General features: G+C 44.8%; 1 protein-coding gene and 1 pseudogene across 1 annotated transcript; both read left to right on the forward strand.

The window, feature by feature from the left end:
• The first annotated feature begins 599 nt into the window (after nucleotides 1–599).
• Nucleotides 600–15768, forward strand: disp2 (dispatched homolog 2 (Drosophila)). Its single transcript, XM_056296469.1, has 10 exons — nucleotides 600–694; nucleotides 5105–5255; nucleotides 6776–7062; nucleotides 7199–7228; nucleotides 7750–7873; nucleotides 9878–9993; nucleotides 10402–10499; nucleotides 11045–11142; nucleotides 11432–11593; nucleotides 12412–15768. Exons 1-10 carry the CDS (start codon nucleotides 600–602, stop codon nucleotides 15766–15768), a joined length of 4518 nt encoding a protein of 1505 aa, XP_056152444.1.
• Nucleotides 15769–17233: 1465 nt separating this feature from the next.
• Nucleotides 17234–20413, forward strand: LOC130126009 (E3 SUMO-protein ligase PIAS1-like; annotated as a pseudogene).
• Nucleotides 20414–21680: the final 1267 nt, after the last annotated feature.

A 21680-nucleotide genomic window follows, 5' to 3' on the forward strand; every position in this document is an offset into this window, starting at 1 on the left:
GTATAGAAAGAACTGGGATATTACGAGTAAGGATAAATCGGCGATTTCTCATAATTTGTACATTGTAGTGTAACGTGGACTTTTTATTTTCGAGTTCGTGCTTCCTCTGTTCGCTGTGGCCCTTGTGCACTTTGGCGAAACAAATCCCCCTGCACTTTGCCCAGTTCGTGCGCGTGCCGTCCTTCCAGACAGCGTTATGAAGTTTTACTGGGGGACGACAGCGGGAAACGCGTTAAGTCGAGTATTCACATACAGGTGCCATAATAACGTCGGACGGTGGCAGCCAGACACATTTCCGATGCGCCGCCACATCGCATCCGTCACATTTCCTCCAGCACCACCTTTGGCTGGACAGCGACCGCTCCGCGCCCGAGCGCAGCGTCACGACATGTCTCGGCCAATCAGAGTGCAGCTGGGGGCAGATTAACTCAAACAGCCCTGTGCTGTTGTTTTGTAGTAGCCTCGGAAAATAAACCCGTATCGCGATTCCCCGTGGAGTTGGAGCAGACGTGGCTTCTTCGTGAGCCCATCCCGAATTTGGCCCCTGTGGAAATCTGCTAGTTGATTGTGGTTTTCGCATATATTAACGTCACGCAAGGATGGATGCTTGCTCGATCGTCGGGGAGAGCGCGGATGCGACTGTAGTGGACGACTCTCCGGCGGATGAAGGGGAAATACAACAGGCTTCTCAAAGGTGGGTCGTCTGCTGCGCGGTGGATGTGTCTGGAGATCACTTGACAACAATCACATATATATATCAGCGCACGTAAATGTGTTTTCCTTTCTTTCTTTCTCTCTCTCTCTCTCTCTCTCTCTCTCTCTCTCTCTCTCTCTCTCTCTCTCTCTCTCTCTCTCTCTCTCTCTCTCTCTCTCTCTCTCTCTTGTGCTGTCGTAGTGGCACCGTCTCATTCAGCACTCAGTCCAGCTGTGGTTAGGATGTAGTAAACAACAGGGTTGTACATTAGACAGTAGACACGTCACTTTTGCGTCGAACAAATGCAAAAACAAGAGTTCACGGTTTATTCATTGATTTGTTCAATGCCCAGATCAGATCAGACCAGACCAGATCAGATCAGATCAGGTCAGATCAGATATCGCATCTGTGGAATATGTAAAGAGCTATCCTTCAACCCATCTTCAATTTAGTCAGAGGATATAGTGGTGACATTTGACAAGCACCTCTGTGAGGTCCGTTCAGATGGAGTGTATCGCTGTAGCACAAGGTGAACCTCTCTCTCGGGAAGGTGGGCCATGTGTGGCCACGGAGGCCAACCAATCACCAACTCTTTTCCCCACTGGTCACACATGTAAGTTGAAATGGGCTAGAGGCTAGAAGCGCACGTTAGTTTGGATTTGTTAGGTGTTTCTATTTGTTTACTGCCGTGTGTGTGTGTGTGTGTGTGTGTGTGTGTGTGTGTGAGAGAGAGAGAGAGAGAGAGAGAGAGAGAGAGAGAGAGAGAGAGAGAGAGAGAGAGAGAGAGAGAGAGAGAGAGAGAGAGAGAGAAAGAGAGCGAGTATAAAACATTACAGGAAAGGCATAGGGTCCGAGGGCTGACTAGAAAAGGATCAGATTTGGAGTCCAGAGAGCCAAGGGAAAAGACATGGACATGAGACAGAGGGAGTGGGGAATAGTCAGAGAAAAAGGGAGAGAGAGACTGAAAGAGAGAAAGAGAGAGCGATGGAGTCAGACAAGGGAGAAAGAAGAAAGAGCAGAGAGTCTTCTGCATCCCTTGATCATGTCCTGAAGGAATCAACACAGGCCTGAGGCATCAGCCAGCTAATGTTGGTCCTTAAATCAGGTTATGTCGGCTGCATGAGATTATCTCCATAAATCACTCTAATTTTTGATGGTAAAGTCCATCACAACAAGGGGCAAGGTGTCTCTGAATCCATCACACTGACAAAATGAAAAGTGAACGAATACACTGAAACAATAAAACGTGCATTATGAATATGTAGTTGTTCAGACCCAATCACTTGTTGTTTTTTGACATGTGCACATCTTGAGTTCAGATTTACGAGGCCATTTTGAAGTCCAGTGTTCTGTCCATATTTTCTCCTCTAATTCTGAAATGAGCAGCTGGGTTAATTCTTATTCCCTGTTGTGGGCAGATGCTCAATAACACGTTCCTGTATATATGTTGTTGTTTGCCTATTCACTGAAATATTAATATGCTACGCATACACGCACGCACGCACGCACGCACGCACACACACACACACACACACACACACACACACACACACACACACACACACACACACACACACTCCTACCCGCATCTGGATGTCTACCAGCGCTGTCAAAAAAACAATCACCCTGCAGTAAATAGCTTTGAATAATTCTGACCCGTTCCTTGGCTGCTTAGATGGTATTTGCATCTAATTCCCAGCGTTCAGTTTAGCCTGCACGGAGCACCTGTTTGTTGAGATATACCGCATCACTGGAGCTGATGCATTGTTAGAAATATCGTCAATGGCTGACAGTTTATGTGTTGTAAGAAATTATTTCAACCCCCATAAAAGTATACCAACATGATCCTTACATTTTCTGACTTTCAGTTTGGTGCATAAGTGAGCTTAACTCGATCTCATCTTGTCCCTCAGAACAATTTATGTAAAGGTGGAACTGGCATGTTTTCCATTGCCCAAGTAGGTCAGTGAACAAGTTTCACTGCAATGTAGCTGAAAACGGTGGGGGATGAATGCTTCATCAAATTTCAAATTTAGATTTCTTTGAAGTGCTCCATAATCCCTATGCTGCTGTATATAACAGTGATTTAACTGACCCCCCCCCCCCTTACCTGTACCCTCTTAGGAAATTTAGCGTCTGTTTGCTTATACTGTGTCACCATAGCGTCAAGACGGGAAGTGCAGCTGCACCCATTCGGCTGTGGAAACACAAGCACGCTCTATGGACCAAAGACCACATCCCCCACTTTCACTTCGAAATGGAGAACGGCTTTAACATTGCTACTTCATTTCGCCCAGTTACTCACTTCAACAGTCACTCATTTTAGGGGACGTCTTGAAACACTTTGAATTGGAATCAGTGTTGGGGAGTAACTAGTTACATGTAACCGCGTTACCTAATTAGATTACTAAATAAATGTAATTGTAATCAATTACAGTTACTGAGAAAAATATGTAATTAAATAACAATTATTAATGAAAAGTTGGTGATTACAAAGGAGTTACATTCTTTTTTATATTTGTTTTGGTGGCTGCTCTTTAAAATCCAAACATTCCAGTCTTAATTCAAGTTATATTTGAGAACTTCTAATTAAAGTTTGACAGCAATCAGTGATGAGTACCGTTGTGAGGTTTACACTGCCTGGTTTAAATTTATGTTTTTAGGACTTTTCAGCTTTATTGCCCAGTTTAAAATATTTGTTAGAAAAGTAATCAAAAAGTAATCATATGTAATACGTTACACTACTTTGATGAAATAATTAAAATAGTTACATTACTTATTACATTTTAACAGGGTAACTAGTACTAGTAATCTGTAGCCCATTACACTTTAAAAGTAACTTTCCCAACACTGATTGTAATGAAGCAAGTAAAATGATCTCACAGCACTGGAGTTTTTTCCCCCTCGTTATTTTCAGGAAGGACGAAAAGATAGAAACCGCTGTAAATTTAAAGACAGCCGCTTTCTCCTCGTCCCATCCCCTTTCTGCCACGAACAACGTTTTCTTTGGTCTGTGGTCGGTGACGTTTGTGTCTCGGAAACCGTGTCACCGCCGAGTTCTGCCGATCCACGTTCTTCCATACGCAAGAGTCGACTTTTGCGCAGTAGCGATGGCAGATACGGTTACAGCGGTTGAGTTTAGGGTTAACATGAGGTTGTGAGGCCACGTACAACGGGTTGGCTAGCTTGGTCTATTCACGCGGTTTCTGAGAGAATGTCAATGGAGACCCCCCTGCCCCCCCCCAACCTTGGAGTCGGGACGAGTAATAAACATTAACACCTCAAGTGCCTGGTGACGGCACTGATGACGGCACTCAATGTTTCATCAAAATCACGAAAACCTACCAAAAATCACGCGTTTTGTACACAATGTAAAATGTTAGTGTGTATGCATGTTTGAATTGGTTATACAAAGCAGCAATATTGCTTCAGAACATTTATTACTCTGTTTTTGTTGGTCAGGGGGTCTTTAATATAGTTTTTCCATTGGTACTTTTTCCTTTGGTTCACGGTAAATGAGTTTAAATATTTTGGTGTACATGTATGGGCCCTGTGTGATGGCCTGGCGGCCTGTCCATGGTGTCTCCCCGCCTGCCGCCAATGACTGCTGGGATAGGCTCCAACAGAATACAATATAGTAAAACCTCTTTTTGCCCAACTGTATTAAATTGAACAGCAAAATGGGGAGCATCTCCATTAAAACCTCAAGGAGCAGCTGGGGAGCATAATCACCTCACCCATCGCTCCAGTTTTATCATAAATCCTGCCATCAGACAGAGCCATCCCTCATGGTCTCTATTCTGTACAGCATTCCTCTTATGCCACGAGGTCTGTCTTATTCATACGGCTTCTGATATGGAGCTCGCTCTCTTTCGCTTTCTGTTTATCTCTATCACATTCATGCATCCTCGCGAACACACACACACACACACACACACACACACACACACACACACACACACACACACACACACACACACACACACACACACACACCCGGAGTCTTTCTTATTTTAATTGGGCCTTCTAGCATACAGCAGTGAGAGTGTGCTGCCCAGAATTTCATTTCTCACCTCATTAGTGGTCCACTCAGTTCTCCACTGGGCGTAAGATCGTACGTCTAAGGAATCAACCCAGAACTTCAGATATCACCTCATCTCTATTTCAATAGGCAGACTTTTATCATGGCGTCACAAATAACATGCTGGGAGCCCATGCAGGCCTGACCTTTCACACCTCCGGATTGACTGACTTTCGCTTCCTCCCCATTCTCTCCTACCTGTCTGCCATTCATATCTCTCTTGTTTACTGCATTCCCTTTGTATCTCCATGTACTGCGCCTGCCACCCATCCTCTTCTCGTCCCCTGCCCTTATCCCTCTGTCTCCGTCCTCCTCCCTCTCCTCCTCAGTGAGATCCCGGCGGTGTCTCTGTGCCCTCCTGATGGCGTTTGTGCCACCGACGCCCAGCTGACAGGCATCCAGTCTGAAGAGGATCGGCGCGACAGCTGCAGCAGCCTCGCACGACCCTCCTCCTCCTCCTCCTGCCAGCTTTATCACCAAGTATGTCTGAGCACAGACTGCACCGTGTGCTGCTGAGGCTACATGACATCTTTAGGGACCCGTTAAAACCCTGTCAGGATTTTTTTTTGGGGGGGGGGATGGTCAAAAATATACTGCAAGACAGACATGAGCAAAAAATTCTGAATTTTCTCCCTTGTATATCCTTGTATAGGGCCCTATAGGTTCAGTCATGCCTAATCAAAATGCCCTGGCTTGAATAAAATAAGAAGGGGAACCCCCCCCGGAACCCCCCCCCCATCTTTCGTCTACCAAGAGAAGAGCTAGGGAGAGCATTCAACCTCTGCATTTTGTTTGATCAAATTGAAAACATATCTCTATCCCAAAGAAGAAAGGGATTCCTACACACTTTTTTTATTGTTTTGTTGAGATAATGATTGGAGGGAAGGACAAAATAAAGTCAAAGTCAAGCCAAAGTTATTTATATACCTCAAATCACAACTTGGGCCCAGAGGGCTTTTTCGATTACAGTCACATTCTGTGCGATGTACAACAACTCCTATCTTGGGACTCTTGAATTGGATGAAGAAAAGTTCCTCACAAAAATAAATAAATAAAATAGAAATAAAAACTTGTCAGGAAGAGAATGTGCACTCTAAAAAAAATTCTGGGTTGAAAACAACCCAAATTGGGTTGTTTTTAACCCAGGTGCTGGTTAACTATTGGACCAAACACACATTGGGTTAAAAGAACCCAACAAGATGGGTCTTTACTTTAACCCAGAAGCTGGGTTTCTCAACCCAACCAAATATTGGTCCATTCTGACAAGGATGCTGGGTTAAAAGGACTCATTCTGGGTTGTTTTCTGTAACCCCGCTGCTGGGTTACAGAAAACAACCCAGAATGAGTTAAAATAACCCAAAATATGGCCAAGCAGCCTCAACCCAGCATCTGGGTTGAGAAAACAACCCAGCATTTTTTAGAGTAGGGGATAGGTTCCAGCATCCCGTGACCCTAATTAGGATAAGTGGCTTGGATAATGGATGGATGGATGGATGAATGATATGATATTGTAACCGGTTATTTTCTTGCCCGGTGCGGGATTCGATACGGAGTGTACTGCGCCACAAGGCGACATCACTAACCGCTCGGCTAAAGGGTCAGACCCGTTAGCTAGGGACTAACTAATGTGTCTTATTAGTAGTTTACAGTCGTCACCCTCCCCGGAAGCGCGCCCTCGCGCTTGTTCTTCCCGCGCTCCGAAGAGACTTATGAGGATCTGCACACTTCCGGATCCCACCGCTGCCACCAGTGTAACCGGTTATTTTCTTGCCCGGTGCGGGATTCGATACGGGGCGTACTGCGCCACAAGGCGACATCACTAACCGCTAGGCTAAAGGGTCAGACCCGTTAGCTAGGGACTAATGTGTCTTATTAGTAGTTTACAATATGATATGATATGATATGATATGGCTCCAGAGATGATGACTTTAACCACTCAATCGATTCATGGTAAACTACACAGATTAATTTTAAAGCCTCCTCCTCTTCTTTTCTTGTAGGTCCCCCAAAGTCCTTCAGCTACGGCCTTCCATTCACCTCAGCCCAGAGGATGTCAGTGCTGCGACCATCACAAGCCAATTAAATCCAACACCTGCCATGACTGTCATGCACTGGCAGCAGACCGCCGAGCTGACCATTTAGCGGGGGACATGGCAGTGAAAGCAGGACATAGCTGTAGTTCTTCCCATCAGGCATCCTGTCACAGCACAGTGAGATGTCACTGGCTTCACGGGTCACATGAAAGCGGGTCACACAAACAGATGCAACGGCATGTGGTTACAGTTAGGTATGTATAAGTGAATTTCCATCTGTATTTGTTTCTGTCTTTGTACTACAAAGACATTTGGAGCATCTTGCGGCTCACAATACTTGTCAAATTCCTGTCTGGAGTCCATGGACTTTTTTTTGTTGCTCCATTTTAGGGATGGAGGACTTTACTGGCTCCCCAAAAAGTCAATATTAATTGTAAATAACCTTTAAGTGAGTTATCTTATTCATTTGATAAGTGCTCTTTTTTGTGCTCATGCATATTTGTTTATGATAGCGTCTTATTTCTTAAAATGCGCTTTTATTTTGAAATTCAGTATTACTGCCTGATGCTCATGCGCAGTTGTTGTGTGAAGCTGGAACGAGGAGAATAAAAGCAAACAGGATGTGGATAAACGCGGGTAAAGGTTTGCAAATGCCGGCGGACGAAAATAATCACCGTCAACGTGTTGGCGGTCTCGCGAAAGAGTATTTAATATTGTTTTGCACCTGGCTGATAGGGGCACAACTTTAAGACTACAATCATCAATTAGCTGGGGATGCTATATTAATAGCATATTAATGTATTTGAACAAATTTTATTAGAGCATTTTCGAACAAGATAGAGACTTATTTCCACTTTAAAAGTCTCACTGTGACAATTGCAGTTGTGTTTTTTTTCTTATGGTCACTGACAACATCTGTGTTGGTGGTGTCGATTTTACAGTTATTCCCAAGTGATTGTAGACCATCCGTTCGCGGTGCTGATAGGTTGTGCTCTGGTGCTCCTGGGATGCTCGCTGACTGGCCTGTTCATTGGTCCGTTGCCAGACTTCTCTGACCCGCTCTTGGTGAGTCAGATAGTTGGAAGGCCTCTCTAGAAGTCCCATGTGGCACGAATGTGCATGCACACAAAGTCACGCAAGTACAAGTACACACACACACACACACACACACACACACACTCCAGACTGAGTCACAACCACTTTAGCCTGGTCGCCTATCAAATGAATCACACTACATTAGATTATACTTGCTGTCATATTCATCAAACACCTGACATTTGTAATGCATTAACACAGTAAACCCTGTTTACGCTTTAAAAGTGCATTTGATAACCTGCCACAATAATGGCCTCTTGATCAGAATTCGCAAGTGTAGTCTTACACTGCAGTCACACTTGTGTTAACATCAGACACAAGCGTACACTGTGGATAAACACAAATAATTGGAATGGTAATACATTTTTTTAAATGGTTTGTGTTCTGTATAAACTGCATTAACAAAAGAAAAGGACATTTGGGGTGTCCGGGTGGCATAGCGGTCTATTCCGTTGCCTGCCAACACGGGGTTCGCTCGTTCGAATCCCCGTGTTACCTCCGACTTGGTCGGGTGCCCCTACAGACGCAATAGGTTGTTTGCATATGACGTCACGAGCTACAGATGGAGGGCAGGACGTGATTTTCTACATAGGAAGCACTATCACAAACTTTCGAAATGCCTGTGTTTGGCGTCATTAACTGAGAAACTACAAGGAGGTTTTATTGATTACCAAAAGATTTTCATGAGGGGGGAAAAAATTCAAGAAATTGACCGAAAACGCCGGAAAAAAACGGCTTGCGAACTGTCGTCAGCGGTCGGGAGGAGCGGAGTCGGATAACGCGCATGTGCAGTGACCACTTCGTCAAAAAAAATGTTAAAAAAAACACTCTTGATAACATAAGGATCATGTCCAACATATCTTACTTTCTGTTTATACCTTTCTCTCATAATATCGTCTAAACTAGCACAGTTCGGGCTAAACTAGCTCCATCTCGCCCATTCTGCTTTTCACGTCCTGCCCTCGATCTGAATCCGCGCGTCATCAGGATCACGTGACCGCAAACAACCTAATTCTGCGGGTGGGAAGCTGGATGTGGGCGTGTGTCCTGGTCACTGCACTAGCGCCTCCTCTGGTTGGTCGGGGCGTCTGTTCAGGAGGGAGGGGGAACTGGTGGGAATAGCGAGATCCTCCTACGCGCTACGTCTCCCTGGCGAAACTCCTCACTGTCAGGTGAAAAGAAGCGGCTGGCGACGTCGGAGGAAACATGTGGTAGTCTGCAGCCCTCACCGGATTGGCGGAGGGGGTGGAGCAGCGACCAGGTCGTCTCGGAAGAGTGGGGTAATTGGCCAAGTACAATTGAGCAGAAAAAAAGAGGGGGGGCATTTTAAATTACCAGACAAATTAGCATTAGCGTCCACCAGGCCTCTGGCGTCATCTAAGGGTAACAAGATGTTGAATAAAATGCGTCGTTTCCATTTCGACATTAACAATTTCTGCTAGAGTGCTTGCACCAGTGATCAGAATGGGCAATAGCGAAGGGGCTCAAATCAAGCTAAATGTATGGTTGCATCTCGAGTAGCCCAACATTAAATACCATTTAAAAGTTCATATTTTACCATAAAAACGTTATCACATAGAGCTTTAAACTGTTTATGCATCACGTCTGCCATAACAATGCATACCTAACCATCAAAAAGGAGCCCCACATCTTGCAGAAGAGAATGAGTTTGCTCAGAGTGAATCTGCTTTTAACAATATGCGGTGCCTTGTCGATATGTAACGACTCCTCGAAGTGGCTTCCTTTTCATCAAGACGGCATGAAACATATACAGACACAAAGAGCTTCTCATTCATTGACAGTGAACTGTGAACTGTTTCCTTTCACAACACATGATGCTGTCTTTTCCATGCAAATTCATTTAGGAAGCTGTTTGTCGCGGTGCGTAGGTGGGCACTGGTCTACACACCGTGTCACCAGCTTTGATGCTTATGTATTTATGAATATGTGTGCGTATGTGCGATCTTTCATCAGGGTTTTGAACCAAGGGGAACCTATATAGGGGTCCGCCAATCCAGTCTGGCCAAACTGCTGGCGAACACAGGACCAGGGAGAACCCTGTCTCCTTTTCCAAGACAGCCCAGTGAAAGGTCAGTGAGCAAGTATGGTGCCATGCAGGGCCTCTCCGATGAGCAGCCTTTGAAATGGAAATGAGCTGCGGACATGATTGATGCTGCAGCAAAGCAACGATGGTAGATTTATTGTATGGGTTAATACGCGCGCGCGCGTGTGTGTGTGTGTGTGTGTGTTTGTAAGGGGGTTGGGGGTGGGTAAAGCAAACCAGACAACACATTATACTGCTCCTGGAGTTCATCTGTTGATGGTAAAGCAAATCATCCAAACAGCCCTGTAAATATGCCACAAAGCAGCTGTTTCGCAGAGCAGGTTTTTGGGGAATATCACTGTGCATGTGTGGGGTGAGCCATTGCGTCTCGACGACACAGTATCTGTGTGAGTTAATGTTCAGTTCTGTGCTTCAGCTACGGGGCTGGTATCAGTGGAGATGCCGGTGACGGACAGGGGTCCTCCAGACAACGCACCAGGAGGATGTTGGACAGAGACTCGTCCCCGGATACTTTTCTCTGTGATGCTCCAGGTGGGCCACCACCCTTCATCAGTTCATATCCATCATCTGAGGGACATGTAAAACCGATCAAAACTACAACGCCACTGATAATAGTAATAACACAACTACTACAACAACTATTACTACTTTATCTGTGAAGTGCTTTGAAATCTGTCTCCGTAGATGAGAAGCGCTACACAAATTCAATGTATCATCATTACTACTACTACTACTAGAGTAACTACTACTACTACTAATTGCTATCCTCATTTATTCTTCTTATTCTTATTATATTTATAATAATATGAGTTTGCTGATTCCATTTTCCTTTGAGAAGTTTTCCCAAGTTTTGTTTTTTTGTTTGACATTTCAAAGATGCTGTTACTGAAAGGATTTGTTATAATTCCCAAGAGGGCAGTAATTTATTTGATGAGCACAATTTAGATCTAAAACATAGGAATGGGGAAAAAAACTCCACTACAACTGACCATATTATGATGTATGACCATAAGTTAATTACATTTAACATGTGAGCCCATCTGGCAAAACGATAGATCTCTCTCTCGTCCATGCAGGGGAGCGTTTTGCTCAGCTGGTGTTTCGCTCAGGAAACTCGGCCAGTCTCTGGAGCTTGAAGGCCATCTACTCCATGTGTGAGATGGAGCATGCTAAGGTGCGCTCTTACGCTCCTATTCACTCATCTAACCTTCTTCCCGTGGCCTCTGTTTTCCATTCCATCTCCATGCTCGTCATCCTCGTCCCCCCCCCCCCCGCTTCCTCCTCCCTCCTTCGACGTTTCTCTTCATCCTCACCATATAAAGTGCCTCATTTGAATCATCTGCAGCGAAATGAATACAAGCATGATTTTACCCACAATGCTTCGTCAGCAGTCAGTTCTTGTTTTTTATTTTGATTTAAAATTTGGCATGAATTCAAAAGTGCCTTTCTATCATTTGATTCAGATCCGCTCCCAGGCCCGGTTCCAGGACATGTGCAAGCAGCATGCACGAGCAGCGTCCGAGGAAAGGTTGTCCGGGGGCAGCTGCTGTCCTAGCTGGTCTCTGGGGAATTACTTGGCCGTCCTAACCAATGCTTCCTCATGCCTCAGCCTCACTTCACAGCAGGTAGCGTTCTACTGTTTCCCTTTCATCTGTTTACTGTTTTCTACTGCTTCCTTCTGTTTTTTTTTCCATTCCCATATTTGAATTATAATTTCCTAAAACGCAAGGATGTTATCCAGGGTGCGAACTACAGGGGAGCCACGGGGAGCTCAACTTCTCATGGAAAGAGTGGAGCTCCAAGAAAACGTAATTTATGACATTTTGGGAGGGTCTCCAAAACGTTTCATACCAAATTGTGTTTGCCAAAGTTTTTCTAAGTGCATTTGTATATAGTTTTCTACAGCAATAAATTATGTTGCACATGCTTTCTTGAGTTAAAAATTCGTGACTTTAACGGGGGGGGGGGCGATTCATCTCTCGATCTCTCGTTTACTACGAAGATATAGTTATGCTATTCCTGCGGTAACCATACAAATGTGGTGTTGCAATATCAAACCGACTATGCAAGAATAATTTATTGCAGTGTGGCCTTTGTATTTGACCTATCTGTTTCTTATTTGCCAGGATATTGCTGTGCTATATTCTATTTGGCTGTGTTGTATCATAGGCGATGTTGAATATTTGTCTCAGGCACAGGTCTGCTGATATGGAGCAAGTATAATTTTGCTTGCAGCATGGATGTTTTATTAGCAATGACTCATTGTAAGCCCTCTCTGAGACACAACCCCCCCCCCCAAAAAAAAGAGCTCCCTTAAAATTTGCAGTATAGTTCACACCCTGGTTACAGCCAGTCTTGTGAGTCGATGGGTCCATGGTATATGTTGGCAAATATACAGTGCCTTATATTTACATTCAACCTTTTTCTTCTATATTTACACCAGGTGTCTGATTCCCTGAGCCTGCTCCGGTACTGTGCTCTACACTATCATGACGGACACTTAGTGGAAGCCTGCGTCCAGAGACCAAAGCATGGCAGCTGTGCCTTGGTGCCGTCCCGTTGCAAACAATCCCCGGTGGTGTTTCAGATCTTACACTTCCTTGTTGATAAGGATTTCCTTGGCCCACAGACTGTTGAATACCAAATCCCTTCCCTGAAATATAGCCTTCTATTCCTCCCTGTGGAGAAAGGAGATCATATGATGGACATATACATGAATAGTCTCCAAGGCCAGGATCTAACATATAAGAATACAACTATCACTGGTATGGATCTTGGTATCAAGCAGAGGTTGTTTAAATATTATCTGGCATGGGATTCGGTTTACCCCGTCTTGGCCGTTGTGTTTCTGTTTTTTACCATGGCTCTGTATCTCAAGTCTCTCTTCATAGCAGTATTGTCTGTGCTAGCAACCACAGGCTCCCTCCTTACTTCTTATTTTTTATACAAGGTAGTATTCCGCCTGACATTCTTTCCCTTGCTCAATCTATCAGCTGCTCTCATTCTCCTTGGCAGCTGCTCCAATCAGGTTTTTACCTTTGCTGACTTCTGGACTCTGCAGCTATCTCAGAACCCCTCAGCCTCCCTGGAGAAGAGAGTAAACAGAGCAATGCAGGAAGTCGGATATTTGATTGTGGCGTCGGGTTTGACATCCAGCATTGCATTTTTCTCCGGTTATCTTAGCAGCATCACAGCAATTAGGTGTTTTTCTGTTTACCTGGGAACTGCATCTCTGATCAATTCACTCTCGGCATTAATGTGGCTGCCGTGCTCGTTCATCTTGCATGAGCGCTACACAGTGGCATCCTCCGCCTCTGTGGCAGTCCAGGGATGGAAGCCCTGCTGTTCCAAAAACCCTGGTGGCTTTTGGGATACGAGTGCATGGAGGCGATGTTTATTCACCATTGGGCGAAAGCTTAGGGGGTTAAAAATGGGATTAACTGACACCTCCAATCTGTTATTCCTCAAAATCCTGCCCTGCGGGGTGGTGAAGTTCAGATATATTTGGATGTGCTGGTTTGCTGCTCTTGCTGCCGGAGGGACATATATTTCTTGCATTGACCCTGGTATGAAGCTCCCCACCTTAGATAGCAGAGCCACTCAGCTATTCCGCTCAAGCCACCCGTTTGAGAGATATGACATTGAGTATCGCCACATGTTTATGTTTGAGAGGCAGAGAAACGGTGAGGATAAACTTGTCCCGGTAAAACTAGTTTGGGGCATCACGCCGAACGATAACGGGGACCACTTAAATCCAAGCAGCAACGGTACTTTGGTTCTCGACCCCGATTTTAATATTAGCAGTCCTGATGCTCAGGTTTGGTTGAGGGATTTATGTGGGAGGATTCAGAACCAAAGCTTTTATTCCCCTCCATCGTCAGTGGGTAAGGCTCTGGAAACAGATAATGTATGTCTGGTGGAGCAGCTGATACACTGGGTGTCTGCCAGGCGCTGCTCGGAGAGCGAGGACACTCTCCATTTTTGTTGTAATGATATCCCCTTTCCTTACCCACCCAACGTATTTGAGCAATGCCTCAGTAAGATGCTAGCAGAAAGGCATGCTGCGGGCCATCTGGCCACAAACGGAGGCCTGTATTTCCAACCAGATGGCAGAGTAGCTGCGCTCGTGTTGGCATTCAAAACCACATACCTCTACAGCTTCAACTTCAGCAGAACCAGTCTCCTCTACAGAGAGATTTTCTCGTGGTTTAACAGAGAGATATCAGGGGCACCGCAGGGGCTGGATAAAGGCTGGTTCATCAGTCAGTTTTCCCTTTTTGATCTGCAGCAGTCGCTAAGCTCAGAAACTCTTGTAGTAGCAGGTTTCTCAGTATCTCTCACATTCGCTTCCTTTCTCTTGACCACCTGGAATATTTTGTTGAGCATATATGGTACCGTGGCTGTAGGAGGCAGCGTATTCGTCACCGTTGGACTTCTGGTTCTTCTTGAATGGCAGTTGAGTGGCATTGAGGCTCTATTTATATCAGCAGCTGCAGGGCTGTCTGTTGACTTTATTGCTAACTACTGCATTTCCTACAGCTCAGCACCACACTCAGACAGAATTGGAAGGGTAGCACACTCCACCAAAAGGATGGGATGCCCAGTAGCAATAGGCTGCGGTGCTTTTTTCTGCATGGGGATCATTATGTTGCCTGCCACAGCCCTGCTTTTTAGAAAGTTGGGGATTTTCCTCTTTCTGGTCAAATGTGTAGCATGTGGATTTGCCACCTTCTTTTTCCAGTCGCTGTGCTGCTTCTTTGGGCCTCAGAAAGACTGTGGGAGGATAATGTTACCGTGTTTATCTGAGCAGGTCACCGACGGCGTGCTGTCCTGCTCGGCAGCGGAGCCTAATTCAAGCTCAGCCTCGGCTGCTAATGGGTCTTTTGGCAGATCCAGAGTCAGGAGGAGTTATGACAAAGATGCAAGTGGGTATCTTTATCCCAACCACCACCAGCGGCAGCAGAGACAGAAACATCTTGGAGTTGCAGGAGTGAGTTGTGGGCGGGGGCCTGAGCAGTATGAGCTCCAGCCGTTAGCCTATCGGCTCAGTGACAGCTTTGAGAACAGCACCTGCACCAGTAAGCTATCCAACCGCCCTTCAGTGCTCTCTGATGAGATTGAGTACTGTGGGAGAGATGCAGAAAGGAATTGCACTGAGGAGGACAGCGAGGAGATAGGTAGTCATCACCATAAAGTCTGTCACCCACCCCCAGCCCTCCAAACCTCCTCACCTTACAAAGAGAGCTCCCTGCAGCCCAAACGAGTCCCACAAGAGGACCTAACAAAGGACAGAATGCTGTGTAAGACTTGTAGGTGTGAATCTGGTGGAGTGAGGCAATGGAGGGGTGCCTCCTTCTCATCGACCCCTAGCATGGAGGAAACCATTATAAGCCAGACCTTGGAAAGCATTGACCAGCTTTCACTCTGCAATGAGGGCAACGCTTCAGAGAAGAGACACCATCATCAGCCCTACAAAGTAGCCATTGCATACCAGTCGCAGAGCTCTTGTGAGGGTCTGGAAGACTCCAACGAGACTTGTTTGAGTGACATAGAGCCAAGACCTTCCAGCGCACAGCAAACTGAGGGACAAGGAGAAGTTCAGTTACAACCAGGACACCTTAACGGGAAAAGAGGCACCCTTCGTCTCTCACTGAAAGAAACTGTTTATGAGACCTCCTTATCAGGATGTGGTAAGGGCCGAACCAGCCAGAGTGAGGAAATAGTCATCTTACCCAACAGTAAGCCTGACTTGCCAGACGTATGGATAAAAAGAGATGGACAAAGAGAAGATACATGCTGAGAGCAGTTAGTGAAATTTTGTCAACACTGTGCATTTACTTGCTCTAAAATTGTGGAAAAAAAACAACAAACAAAGAACTTACACAGAAAATATACTAATTACAAGAGGAATCATCATCACTCTTCTTCTTGTGTAATAATATTGATATTCAAAGGAAATATAAGCCACTTGCAAACACAACATGTAAAGTGATAGCATGTTTGTTTAATGACTTTGCCAAGGTTATTACACTTTTTACTACATATGAATAAGACTAGAGCATGAATGTTTATCTCCTTCTCAAGAGGTCAAAGCATGATTCGCTCAAATCGACACTTTCAGTCAAAGGACAATGCACAATGACATTATTTGCAACCAAAATTTTTACATCACCGTCATTCTGGGAGAAGCTAAGGCCATGTCATCAACCCAAAAATCATACAAAAAAACAATGAAGTACAGCATATTCTGACTACTACTGCAGAGCATCACTTTGTGCCTGGAATTCCTCCCTACAAATACTCGGCACATGCTGGATTAATAACTGCAGTCAGTGTGCAACCACCATGCAGGAATTGACCTTACCGAGCCATATGAATGTGTTCACATTCATGACTCCCATGAAAAATTTAAGAAGAAACTTTGACATAACAGCAGAAGTGCTGCTTTGTGTATGCCTGAGTGTCACAGCTGGAAAGCACCAACTGTCTCCTCATCTAGAATAGCAAACAGTCATGGAACTATTGTCATGGTGCATTAGTCGGTTTTGTGCTTTGTAACCATGATGTCAATGTTGTTTATCAGACCAGCAATGGCAATGTGTTATTTGTAATGTCATGGCCTAGTTGCATTTAATAACGGTTTCACTGTTAAAAGTTGATACTCATGCCTTTTTTTTTTGTCTTTGGCAATGCCAAAAGATGTAACTTTTCCTTGATGAGTCTAAAAAGCAGATTGCCTGTAGAGATAATTAATTCGTAACATGGGTTAGCGCATTGCTGCAGAATTCCGGCTCAGCAAGTGCATATTATTCCAAACAAGAAAGACATCACTGTGCCAACCCTTTTAGAAAGAATAAAGAGTCCTAAATTTAAATTCTGATTGACACACCCAAAGCAGTTGATGTACCATTGTATGCATGTGGCTGCTTCAACAAGGCTTTTTAGGAAAAATGACACTGCAGCAGTGTAGACAAATTCTGAAAGGCAAATAACTTTAACTACACAGTATGTCTTTCATATATTGCACATTCCAGCTGAGATGCCACAACAGCCAAATATGTGTATGTTTCAGTACCATTCAAATGGTGCTATACACAAAATGTGCAGCATGTGCCAAATTCCTTGCAACAAGTTGTTTCATGACCTGAAACAATTGTAACTGTGTGTATGTGTGTTGTGTGCAAAAGATGTGGTTTACAAATGTAAAATTAAGTTTTATGAGATTTCTTCATAGTCTTAAATATCACAAAGTATGCAACACAAAGATGTTTGGTGGTTTTAACAAAAAAGACCTTGACAAGGACTCAAATGTCAAATGTGCCTACAACCAGTAGTCTCATTGCAAGTGTTTCCTTTTGATAAGTGACTGTACCATCACAATTCTTAGATGAGCCTTCACTAAAATCATTCACTGGAATAACTTGCCTTAAAGAGATGAATGACATAAATCCATCACAGGCTTTGTATAAACAGTAAAAAATAAATTAAAATGTTGCCACCGCTATTATTTACAATAACCAATAATGTCAATTTTTCACAATATGGAAAGTAATAAAATGAAACTTATTTTTCCTGCATGCTGTGTTTTATTTCCTTCAAAGTCTTGGTTGGAACATTGTGACGATTACAGGCCGAGATCATCCAACTTTAAATGAAATCATATTCTTGTCATTAAAACATTTTCTAAAAAAGGACAATTTACACAATCTGTCCTCATTCATCTTCAAGGCAAAGCTATCGAAGCCTATAATAAAGGGCTTCCTCTCTTCAGCTCAGGCCAGGGTTGCCAACTATCCCGTATTAACCGGGATGTCCCTTATATTGGGCCAAATTGATTTGTCCCATACGCGACCCCCCCCCCCCCCGTCTCGTTTAATGACTGCAACTCTACTCTAACCACTAGAGGGCACTCTCACAGTTAGTGCTGATCACGATGGGTGAGAAATCACCTGTCATCATCCAATCACAGCCACCCTCACGCGTATCAGTTGTACATGTACAGTAAATGCGCCAGTTCCTTAAAAAACAAAACATTCTGGGAATGTCTGGTGCTGTTCAGTCGGTTTGACATGTGGACATATGGATTAACCTGCAAATATGGATAAACCTGCAAAAAAAAATAAGAAGACTGTGCAGCTACAATAAGCAATGGGAAGTAAAAAAAAAAAAGACGTGGGTTAAGCCTGTCAGTGGTGACTCAACAAAAGCCTTCTGTACTTTATGGCCCCGTTTAGACTGCAGGCAAATCCGATTTGTTTCTCAAATCTGATATTTAGGACTGACTGTCCAGACTGTTATTTGCAAGTCATCAGATCAGATTTGGCTTTGTTCAGACTGAAGCCACATCGTCGACCAATCTGCATTGGTTGCTGTGGTAACGATGTAGGCGTGGGTACGTTGCATGTGTGTTGTGTGACGTAATATGCTGGCGACTTCTGTGCAGACAGACAACAAAAAAGTATGGATGCAAACATAAGCTGTTGACCAAGGCCCTAGATCTGCTCAAGGCTGGCTGCAGCCCCGCCGTGCATATGAAGATCAAGGACATACCTGCCAAAACTCCCGATTCTAGCAGGAGTCTCCCTATTTTTAACCCTTTCTCCCGCTGTGCTCCCGATTGGCAATTTCTCCTGCTAATCTCCCGATTTCATAGTGATACAAATCAAATGGGTGTTTCTCAGTTTCTGTGGGGGATATGTGTCATGGTACCCGGCAACCAATACCCAGGGGCAGAGGTGAGCATGCACAAACAAGCCTGCCTGACGTACAAGTCCTGTTTGCCGCTGAAAATGTCTGAAGCTAAAAAGAAGAAATACGCTTCTAAATTTCAGTCCACTTGGAAAGAGACCTTCCCCTTTCTAACAGCGAGCCGCATCAGCAAACACCATGCGATTTGTAAGCTATGTCGGGCCGACTTTAGCATAGAGCACGGTGGTAAACACGACGTTAGCAAACATGCTAACGGCGCGAAAACACAAACAAGCTGTGGAGGCACAGAGGGAAATCGCTAGCATTGGCACGTTCATCGCGAGGTGTCGGAGGCTGATCAAGTCACTAAGGCAGAGGTGAAAATGGCTATGCTAGTCACCAAGAACAATATTTTTGTTCTTTTTTTTACAAAATTATTTTACTGTGAGCTATAAATTTAAGACTAATTAAAAGTAATTTTACTTTCACATCCTTGTATTTATTCCATTTATCTGTGGTGTAGGGTTATATGGGGGCTGGGGCGTTGAGGGTGGGCCATTTGCCAATACCCCAAAAAATTGGCAGGTATGCAAGGAGCTCTACCGAAAACGCTTCCCTGCGAAGATGGTCTCCCTCTCAGAACTGGCCCTGCCTGGACCACACCATCCTGCTTCTGGAGGACTGGGTGGGGGAGAGGCGCCGCACTGCGGCGGCTTAATCCAGCTGGCATTCGAGGGTCACGCAGGTCACGGCGGAGCACCATCACCAGCTGCCTTGTTACCCTTTTCGTTGCTTGGTCCTGGGAAGCACGAGTTGTGCAGGCTGACACACCACCTGCCCACCTCAGCCATGCTGCACCAGTCCATCCTGACATCAAAGTTAAAAGGCTGCCCTTTTACGATATGCTGGATGAGCTCATCAAGCCCACCAGTCTAGCCTCAGACAATAGCCAGTGGTTTCAGGAGACGTGTTTTGCCTTCGCATTAACACCACAGCAAGTCCAGCAGATCAGCAACTCAATGGACAGCTCGGGGACCAAATGTGACTTCTCAGTTCAAGTTCAGTTGCGGTTTTGCCTGTCAGAGACTAGCTGTCCTCAGGAAGACCATTTCCCACCCAACCTGTGCATGAAAGTCAGTGAGAAGCTGTGTAACCTGCTGACTTATCTTCCTTCAACCAAAAATGGCATGGAGCCCAAGTGCCCCAGCCGGCCCATCAATGTTACCTCACTAGTCAGATTGTCCACCACAGTCCCACATACCATTGTGACGTTGTGGACTGCTGAGATTGGATGGAGCTACTCCATGGCAGTGTACCTGGTGAAGCAGCAGATGTCCACAGTGCTGTTGCAGAGACTACAGTCCAAAGGCATCAGGAACCCAGACCACTCCAGAGCTCTCATCAAAGAGAAGCTAACAGTAGATCCAGACAGTGAAATAATCACGACCAGCCTATGAGTGTCGCTACTTTGTCCACTTGTGAAGATGCGGCTGATGATCCCGTGCCGAGCGTTGACACGCTCCCACCTGCAGTGCTTCGACGCCACACTCTACATCCAAATGAATGAGAAGCCCACCTGGGTGTGTCCTGTTTGTGACAAGAAGGCCCCATATGAGCACCTGATCATCGATGGTCTTTTCATGGAGATCCTGAACAGCTGCATGGACTGCAATGAGATCCAGTTCAAGGAAAATGGCAGCTGGGCCCCCATGAGGTCCAAGAAGAAAGTACAAGAAGTCTCATCTGTGAGTGGCTAGAGCGTCCAGACTGAGACACATCTTTAGAAATCCAATTTGAATCAGATATGAAACCACCTCTGAATGTGGCTCAAATCCGATTTGCAAAGATCAGATTCCAATGTGTTTTTTTGCTGTTCAGACTACATAAAAGAAATCAGATTCCAATCTGGATTTGCCAAAAATTCGACTTGGGCTGCCAGTCTAAACGGGGTATAAGTCGCAGGGAATTTTCAGTTGGCCATGCAGGTGAGAATGACCTGACTCAGCCTGCTTCCACAGAAATGCACAAGAAAGCCACACTAGCTCAAGATGCAAGCAATATTGGTGCGTTTTTCATGGCATCTACTGTGGAAAATTACAAAATTGTGGCAAGTAAAGCCTCGTATGTGTATCATACTGTTAAACATGGACTCAGCTTCAACAGCACTGACTATCTTGTTAAGCTCAATGGTGCATTGTTTCATGACTCAAATGTTGTGAAGAAGATGCACTTGGGAAGAACGAAAGCTGAGATGATCACAATGAATGTTTTAGCACCAAAGACTGTGCAGGATATTCTGGATGATCTGTTCCCGACTGACAGTGAGCCTGTGTTTTACTCGGTTGCCACCGATGCCTCAAACAAGGGAAACAGAAAAATGTTTCCAGTGTGTGTGAGATATTTTTTCTGTGTCTGATGGCATGCAGTGCAAGTAACTTGACTTTTATGAAGACAGTGATGAAACTGAAAATGTTATGCATCAAGCTCTGATGAACTGTCTGGAAAAGTATGAACTGGATATTAAACACATCACAGACTATGCAGCAGATAATGCCAATGTCAACTTTGGAAACCACCACACCATTTTCCTGTTATTGAGCAGTGCCAACAGTCACATTCTGAAGCTAATTGCCTGGCTCACATAGCTCATAACACCTGCAAGCACGCCTGTGATCAGCTGTCAGTGGATATTGAGTCACTCGTTTTAAAGATCTACAGCCACTTCTCAGCATCTGCTTCCAAAAGAGAGGAGCTGCGTGCATTTTTTGCCTTTGTTGACACTGAGTGGCGTGAAATACTAATAATACATGTTTGCACGCGATGGCAGTCTCTTCATCCAGCTGTTGATCGTGCCCTGCAGAGCTGGCCAGCTCTCACCTCATACTTCAGGTCCCTTGGGGAGACCTGTCCTGTGGCACTGAAGAGGATTTTTGAGAACGAAGGAAAAACTGGAGCTGCTGAGATTTATCTGTGCTTTTTCCACAACCTGGGGTGTGTTTTTGACACACCTCGTTAGAAAGCTGG

This window comes from Lampris incognitus, chromosome 16 (assembly GCF_029633865.1).
Source record: "Lampris incognitus isolate fLamInc1 chromosome 16, fLamInc1.hap2, whole genome shotgun sequence".
Lineage (NCBI taxonomy): Eukaryota > Metazoa > Chordata > Actinopteri > Lampriformes > Lampridae > Lampris > Lampris incognitus.

Coding starts and splice junctions, on each gene's coding strand:
- disp2 (XM_056296469.1), top strand. CDS start 600: ATGGATGCTTGCTCGATCGTCGGGGAGAGCGCGGATGCGACTGTAGTG. Junction 695..5,104: donor ATACAACAGGCTTCTCAAAG/GTGGGTCGTCTG, acceptor TCTCCTCCTCAG/TGAGATCCCGGCGGTGTCTC. Junction 7,229..7,749: donor CTTTACTGGCTCCCCAAAAA/GTCAATATTAAT, acceptor TCGATTTTACAG/TTATTCCCAAGTGATTGTAG.